This window comes from Nannospalax galili, unplaced genomic scaffold (genome assembly GCF_000622305.1).
Source record: "Nannospalax galili isolate Female #2095 unplaced genomic scaffold, S.galili_v1.0 scaffold1184, whole genome shotgun sequence".
NCBI classification, from domain to species: Eukaryota; Metazoa; Chordata; class Mammalia; order Rodentia; family Spalacidae; genus Nannospalax; species Nannospalax galili.
The window spans coordinates 1,055,371-1,063,763 of record NW_008351624.1 but is presented as its reverse complement, the minus strand read 5'-3'; the positions used below and the strand labels follow the sequence as shown (position 1 = coordinate 1,063,763).

Sequence of the window (8,393 nt, the reverse complement as noted above, 5' to 3'; positions counted from 1 at the left end):
CCTGCTTTTTTCTTAGTGCCATTTGCTTGGTATATTTTGTTCCATCCTTTCACCTTAAGGTAGTACCTGTCCTTGAAAGTGAGGTGAGTTTCTTACAGACAACAGAAAGATTTTTTTTTATTAATCCATTCAACTAGTTTGTATCTGTTGACTGGGAAGTTCAGTCCATTGATATTTAAAGTTATTAATGAAAAATGTGTATTGAATCCTGTTGTTTTTATTTCTGTTCCCATTTTTGATATAGCTGTGCATTTCCACAGTTATACCTTCATTGAATTTCTTTCTGTCACCCCTTGTGCATAGTCATTCCGTTCTTCAACTCTTTGTATTGCTTCAAGAACTCTCTAAAAGTCTGGTTTTGTAGACATGAATTATTTCAGCTTATTTATGTCATGGAGGATTTTTCTTTCCCCTTCAGCTATGGTACATATTTGAGGGTAAAGTAATCTGGGTTGGCATCTGTGGTCATTTAGAACTGGGAATACTTTGGTCCAGGCTCTTCTGGCTCTCATAGTTTGCACTGAAAAGTCAGGTGTAATCCTGATGTGTTTTCGTTTATATGTGACTTGTTTTTCTTTTGTAGCTTTCAGTATTGTCTCTTTGTTCTGAATGTTTAGTGTTTTTACTATGATGTGCTGTGTTGTGTTGTATTATTCTTTTCATTGAACTCCAGGAATTCTTTTGTTTCTTAATTTCTCTTTGACCTACTCATTTTTTAGGAGTGTGTTGTTTAATTGCCATGAGTTGGTATAGTGACTTAGGCTTTGTCCAGTGTTGATTTTGAATTTCATTGCATTGTGGTCCGATAGAATGCATGGAATTACTTCATTTTTTTTGTATTTATTGAGGTTTGTTTGTGGGCCAGTATGTGATCAGTTTTTGAAAATTTTCCATGGGGTTTTAGTAGAAAGTGTTTACTTTGGTGCTTGGGTGGAATATTCGAAACATGTCTGTTAGGTCCATTTCATGTATTGTATCATTAAATTTAGACATCTCTCTGTTTGTTCTTTGTCCCATTGACCTGTCTAATGGAGACAGTGGAGTATTGAAATCCCCTACTATTACTGATTTGGGGTTAATGTGTGTCTTAAAGTCCTGGAGTGTTATTTTTATGAATTTGGGTGCACCAGAATTTGGTGTATATATGTTAAGGATTTTAATATCTTCTTGTTTAATTGTTCCTTTGATGAGAATGAAGTGATCCTCTTTATCTCTTCTGATTAGTTTTACTTTGAAGTCTATTTTGTCAGATATTAAAATTGTAACCCCTGCTTGTTTCTTATTTTGTTTCATAATCCATTCACTTAGCCTGTGTCTTTTGACTGGAGAGTTCAGTCCATTGATATTTAAGGTTATTATTGAAAGATGTGTATTGGTTGCTGTCATTTTGATTGTTGTTTGTGTTCTTTAATTTTGTGTTTCCTCAATTATACCTTTATTTTCTTGTGTTGCCCCTAGGGTGTAGTTGTTTCTCTCTCTGCTCTCTGTATTGCTTCAAGTATTCTTTGAAGGGCTGGTTCTGTGGACATGTATTCTTTCAGGCTATTTGTGTCATGGAAGATTTTTCTTTCCCCCTCAACTATAATAGACATTTTTGCTGGGCTGGTATCTGTTGTCATGTAGAACTGGAAATACCTTGGCCCAGGCCTTTCTGGGTTTCGTAGTTTGTATTGATAAGTCAGCTGTAATTCTGATGGACTTTCCTTTGTATGTAACTTGTTTTTCTTTTGCTGCTTTCAGTATTCTCTCTTTGTTCTGTACACAGTATTTTTACTATGATTCTTTACTATTATTCTTTTGTTGTGGTTTCGGCATGTGAATTTCTTTTGTTGTTTATGATTCTGATATAAAAATTAAGTTGAAGTATACTTCTGTTTGTATTATTGGGGTGCCTAAGTCCTTTCCTTATTGGTTATGTAAAGCTGGTTGGTACAGGTTTCAGGTTCTCTCAGGTTTTATTTTGGAGGGAACTGATGTGTTCAGATCAGCTATTCAGGAGCACCCACACAAGCCCAAGTCAGTTTCCAGTCAGGTGCATTCAGGCTTCCTTCAAAGGTTTCGATCCCTATTTGCTGGAACACAACATGGAGGCAGGATCTGGGCCGCTCTCAGGTGGTCCTCTGCGTTCTCAGCTTCTATGCTCAGTTCTAGGCCAGAACTCGGCACTCTCTGGCAGTCTGCTGAGATCACAGGTGCTACACCGAGGGAGGTCAGAACCCACCCTCTCAGGCACTACTGGCTGTTCTTGCAGAGGACCTGGGTTCAGTTCCCGGCACCCACATGGCAGCTAACACAACAGCCATCCTTATCTCCAATTCCAGGAGATCTGACACCCTCTTCTGACCTCCATAGGCATTGCATGATATAAGATGCACTTATATATCTGCAGGCAATACATTCCATAAAAAAATAAAAATAGTAGATAAAATATTTTAAAATCTAAGATTCTTTATCACCAATGCTTTCTTTTTAATAGTTAAAAAATATTAACATATGTTTAAGCTAATTTGACTTTTGAATTCTGTTGAATCATTCTTTACCAAGTACCAGTCACTTAAATATGCATTGTAATAGAATAGACAGTATTTAGTTTTGATGTTCAAAAATTAGCAATTTAATGAAAATACTCCAAAATTTATTGTGGTCCTGGTTACACAACTCTGAGTAACTGAAAACTGGTTGTATACTTTAGGCGAATTTTATGGTATGTCAGAAAGCTATTGTTTTTTAAATTACTATTTTTTTCATTTCCTGTAAAAATGAAATTTAAAAAATTGAAATTATGAAGCCAAACTGATTGCATTATTTCTTTTTTTTCATTAGGATCCCATTGTCAATTTTGAATTTCCAATTCATTTGGAAAAATGGTTTCCTCGTCATGTAATAAAGACCAAACGGGAAGATATTCGAGAGCTCATCTTGAAACTTCATTTACAGCAACAGAAGGGCAGCAGTAGCTAGTTAATCTCTACAAACATGACACATGCTCTCCAGGATTACTGGAAAGCCGCTTACCAGCATTTGTGTTAGTTCACAGAGAGGAAAATAACTTGCAGTAGTTTTATAAGTCATTGAGCACTATTAAAATATGATATCTCATTTGAATTGTTGGGCTCTCATGGAGTGGGAATGGGAGTGACCTAAATGCATTATAAGATAGAAATTTAAATTTCATAAATATTTGATATTTTTTGAGTAAATATGCTTGGATTATGCAATAGCATATGTAATGTGGGAATGTTTTTTAAGTAATAAAACTATGTGATCTAGACTTCCACATGACTGGGTGTTGATGGGAGTTAAGTTCTCCCTGGTGCCAACCCCAGTGCTTGTCAAATTTGTTGACAAGTCACATCATATTGTAATTCTATTCTTTGCAGCTTAAGCATGCAGTATGAATACTGTGTATTTTTTAAAAAGAGAACCTAGTATCAAGGCTTCAGAAAATGCCATTCATGGCATCCCTTCTGTACAGTGTAAAAAAAAATACATATACTGTTAGATAAAACTTCATCCTTTCAAAGTGCAGCTTATTCTCAATTGCTAAATGCAATTACTCTATTTTCATTTTTCCCTCCACTTCTTTCAGTGTCATATATGGGGATCTGAAAAATTTGTTCATTTGTTGAGGTAAAATTTAGAGTAAAACTTAGCTGTCCCAGATAAACTTTTGTAAATTCTGTAGCTAAACTTAGTATATTTGATGTACAGCTATATAAATATTCATTCCTACATTATCTCAGAATGTATGTATACAGTTTCTGTAAGTGAAAAGATAAAATTGATGTCCTCATAACTTTATCAAAAAGAATACCTTCAAACTTCTATTTATTATTTAGAACCAAATATACAATGTTATAGTTTATCCACTATTCATCTGGAAAACCAGATTTCTTTAATTTCTTTTTATATTTTAAAATTATAGTTTAAAAAGACGTATGATCCCCTATGGATCTTAAACCTTTGGCACTTAATATTTTATTAACTATTCAGGTAGCAATTCTACTGAATTTGTGTGATGGATTGGTGGTATTATAATTTAAACACCTTTAATGTTATTAGAAATATTTTGAGACTTGACCGTACTGTATTTTCTCAGATAATGAGTTTCGAATATTGTTTTAATCTTCTGATTTAAATATCTCTTGGATTTACAGTTACAACTGTATGTAAAGCATTGAAGCAAAGACAAAAAGTCTGAATCTTATATTTCAAAATTAACAGGTTTGAGGCTGACAGCTTTAGTGACCTCACTTTTGTTAATCTCATTTCCATCTTTGTATTTTTCAAGATTTGTCTTTTGGAGATTTCACATAAAGATGGTTACTCGTTGCATATTTCATTCCCAGTTTGAGTGTGTATTGGGGAGATACATTTTAAAGGTGACTGTTAATTGTTTTGTACATCTCATTTTGTAAAAGCAAGTATATAAAGACATCTTGTGATTTCTTAATTTTTTGGTTTGTGTGTTTTTCAAAGATACCACTATCTTAAATTTGTTTTCCTAAATTTGTGTGGAAATAATGCTTTGAGGAGGATATCAACATTTTATATTAAACATATTTGCAATTCATTAAATTGAAGTGTAATTTTTTTCTTAAATACAGACCACTGTTAGAAATATAATTTAATTGGCTGGGTGTGGTGGTGCATACCTTTAGTCCTGGTACTTGGAAGACAGAGGCAGTCTGATCTCTCTGAGATTGAGGCCAGCCTGGTCCACGTAGCAAAATATTTTTAGTTCAAGTTGAGCAACCTCATCAGATTAAAAAAAAAATTCGACAAACTCATAATCCAAAATGAGTCAGTGTCTGAAATGTTTTGAGCACCAACATGATGTCACAAGTAGAAAATTCCATCCTGACCTCATTTGATGGGTGACAGTCAAAACACATGTACACTAAAAATACTGTATAAAGTGACCTCAGGATATGCTTATAAAATATATATGAAACAAAAGAATTTTATACATAGAGCTGGGCTCTGTCCCCAAGGTATACACATGCATTTTCAGATATTATGAGATCCAGGAGATGGTGGGGTCAGACCTCCATCAGGGTAGCAGCTTGGAGCTCAGCACACCACCAGAGAGTGCTGGGTTCTGGCCTCCAACAACCAGAGGGCCCTGGATCCAGCCCCTGGATCCTGCCTACACATGGTCATGACCTGCCCCTAATTGCGCCATACCATCCCCCTACCTAGGATTTTGTGAGGCCCCTCCCAAGGCCCCAGGGCAGATCTGGCTTTGGTAGGCTAGCAGATAGCCTGAGAGGGTAGTTTCGGACCTCCATCGGGGTAGCACCTCAGAGCTCAGCAGACCAGCAGAGAGTGCCGGGCTTTGGCCTCCAACTACCAGAGGACCTGAGAACACAGGGGACTGCCTGACAGCCCCAAATCCTGCCTCCACGTGATGGTGAGCTTCCCCTATATGCCATACCATCCTCCTACCTGGGATTTTGTGAGGCCCCCCCCAAGGCCACAGGGCAGATCTGGCTTTTGTAGGTTAAGGGTGAGTTCAGACCTCCACGGTGAAGCCACTGGGATCTCAGCATACTGTCAGAGAGTGCTAAATTCTGGCCCCTCTCTGGCCTCTATGATGGGGCATGGGTATAATTTAGAGCAATAATTTGATTAGTTAGTAATATAGAATAATTAAGAAACTTTTGATTCCAGTGGCTGTGAATATAGTGTGCAAGTTGTAGGTGCGCTTCAGTAATATTCTGTACTTTATACGGGGTGAGACAAGGTGACCTAAAGCGAGGGTCACAAGCTAGCAGAGCCATGTCTTTGGTAATTGCCAGCTCTTCACTTAAGAGATCAATTTGTTGTAACACATTAATTACCCGGTGAAGATGCTGATTGATAAGGGACTGAGTGTCAAAGGTAGAGGAGGTTTTGGACATGGCCTCCTTGAGTGTCTCCACAGTAGTGGAGGATTGGTTGATAGCCACTGCAGCGGTGGGTACTGACTCTAATGCAAGGATGATGGCTGAGATGAGAGCAGCAGTGACCCCGAAATCCCATTTTAAGTGGGGGGCTTGTGACAAGGCTGTCCGCTCTATAAGGGTGACAACATGGAAGTGGGTTGCATTGGTGACTGGAACCCAAAGGGCCACGGGTTCACGCATAAAGAGAACTATGTGAGCTGGATGGTTCTGGCAGGCTGCCAGTACACAGGTGGTGTTGGTATCAGAGTAGTTGAGTTGTCCCCGAGGAAGGTAACATTGGCTAGCAATAAGGCAAATGGGGGCTGCACGAAAATGGGGGTAGGGGGCCAGGATGTCGTGTGATCAATGGATGTAAGGATTTTGTTTTTGGCACAAGTAGAGGGATTGGTGTTAGTGTAAGTGCTGTTGGAAAGCTGAAGGCCCTGCTGTGCCAGTAACGGCCTCATGTCCATGCAGGCATGCAGACCACAGAGGTCCCAGTTACCGAGTATTGATTCATGGTTGGTATGGAAGATCTTAATGCCACAGGGATAGGTGGGGGCCAGTTGTCTCCAAGATCCTAGGGGGTGATTAGAGAGGGAGCGGCTGAAGTGGCAAAAGGGAGGGATGGCATGGTTGGGCTTAGGGTGGCATCTCTGCCATGGTATAGGGAGCATGAGGAAAAAGGGTGCAAGGGAGCATATGCATGGGCAGTTGGGGAGCAATGGGTGTAGAATGGCAGGGCAAAATGGTGGCGGAGGGGTGGTGGGCCCTCTGCCTCCCCTGTTGTGATTGTCCCCAGTGCAGCAAGGATCAAGGTTGCATCGGTGTTGTTGAAGGTAGGGGAAAGGCCCTGGAGTTTAAGTATGTAACCCAAGGAGGCACTGCCAGTGTAATCTTGGGCAGTCAAGTTGAACAGCCCAATGCATGAGGATGCATTGTTTGTAGTGAATCACAGAGAGCTATTTAGGGGCCAGGAGCCATTCAGTGATTCCTAGGAAGTAACTGCGTCTGTGGTGAGGAGGCCAAGTGTAGAATTAGTTGAATAGAGGGTGGGGTAGGCTGGGGAATGAAGTGATAACGGAAAGAGTATAAGAGGGTCATTAGTGGGGAGTGGCTGAGGATTGGGAGAGTCCATAATATCTGTCTTGTTTCCCCTCTTGTAGGTGGGGCTGAGAGGTGCCCCAGGTGGAGTTTAAAGGAGCTGATTCCAGTTGAGGCTGTGACCTGCAGTCTTTAGCCCAATGGATCCCTTTTTTGAACTTGGGACAGCGAGTTTTGGGGTGGGCTTTACCTCTTGGGCAGTGGCTACAAAAGTGGCCAAGCCCCCACAGTTCCAGCAGCCTTCCTGTGTGCCAAAGCAGGTGGGTTTTCCTTGTGACAAAAGAGTCTCCAAGGAGGCAGTCAAAGCCTCAATAGGGCCCACCCTAGGGTCTAAGTCTCTAGTAGCAAGTACCCATTTGTGAATGTTATCATTGCGAACAGGCACAATAGCATTATGAGTAGGGATGTTTAGTCCCTCCCAAGTTACTTGTTTGATAAGCACCTCGTGGCTAATTTTCCATGTTGACAGGAATTATTGGAATTGCAGAGAGGTGTAATCTGGCCCATTATCAGTTTTTAGGGTCCATGGCACTCCCATTACCAACATTGCCGATTTGAACACCTTAATGGCATGTGAGGTCTTTTCACCGGTTTGAGTGATGGTGAAAAGAAAGGAGGAGTAGGTGTCAACAATGACATAGACATGCTTAAGATTACCAAAGGAGTTATAATGGGTGACATCCATTTGCCAGAGGGCATTGGGTAGGAGACCATGCGGGTTAACTCCATATCGATTGAGGGGGCCTAATGGAGCAAGGGGTGTACATGTAATGCAAGACATGCTCAGATGTCTGCATTTAGAGATGAGTAGGTCAGGTAGAAGGTGGTGCAGAATGCAAGGAGAAAGGTGAAATTGTTGGTGTAACGCTCTGGCTTGTTCTAGTAGAGGAATCTCTACAGACATAATAAGTTTATCTGCTTTGTCATTTTCCTTTGCCAAGATCCCAGGGAGCTTGGTGTGTGATCTTATGTGGGAGATGTGCCAGGGCCATTGTCTGTTATCTAAGATAATTTGGAGAGTTCTCATCGTTCTAGTTATGGGATCCTTATGGCCTTTTACTCGAGCAAAGGAAAGACATCTGAGGGCCTGAACCGCATACTGGCTCTAGGAGAATATATCAAGCGGCTCAGTCTGGCAGACTTGGAAGATTTTTAACAAGGCCAGGAGCTCCCCAAACTAGACAGAGCTGGGATTGGCTTGTATGTAACAGGTGTCATCCTTTCCCATGAGCTTAATGACAGTGCCATAACAGGACTTATTGGCATCTGAGGAGGCAAGCGTGGCTAAAGGTAGGGGGTTTTTGCAGGGGGAAGTGTGTGGCTGAGTGGTGATTTCCAAACAGGCCACGCTGGCCAATTGCT

The 8,393-nt window shown here is 40.4% G+C and overlaps 1 protein-coding gene across 1 annotated transcript in view; it reads left to right on the top strand.

Moving 5' to 3' along the window:
- Positions 1 to 4,453, top strand: part of Senp7 (SUMO specific peptidase 7) — a gene marked incomplete at its 5' end in the record, with an annotated part of 101,898 nt that extends 97,445 nt beyond the window's left edge. The window contains 1 exon segment of the mRNA XM_008848487.2: positions 2,824 to 4,453. Coding sequence (XP_008846709.1) covers positions 2,824 to 2,961 — 138 coding nt within the window. The 3' untranslated portion in view covers positions 2,962 to 4,453.
- Positions 4,454 to 8,393: the final 3,940 nt, after the last annotated feature.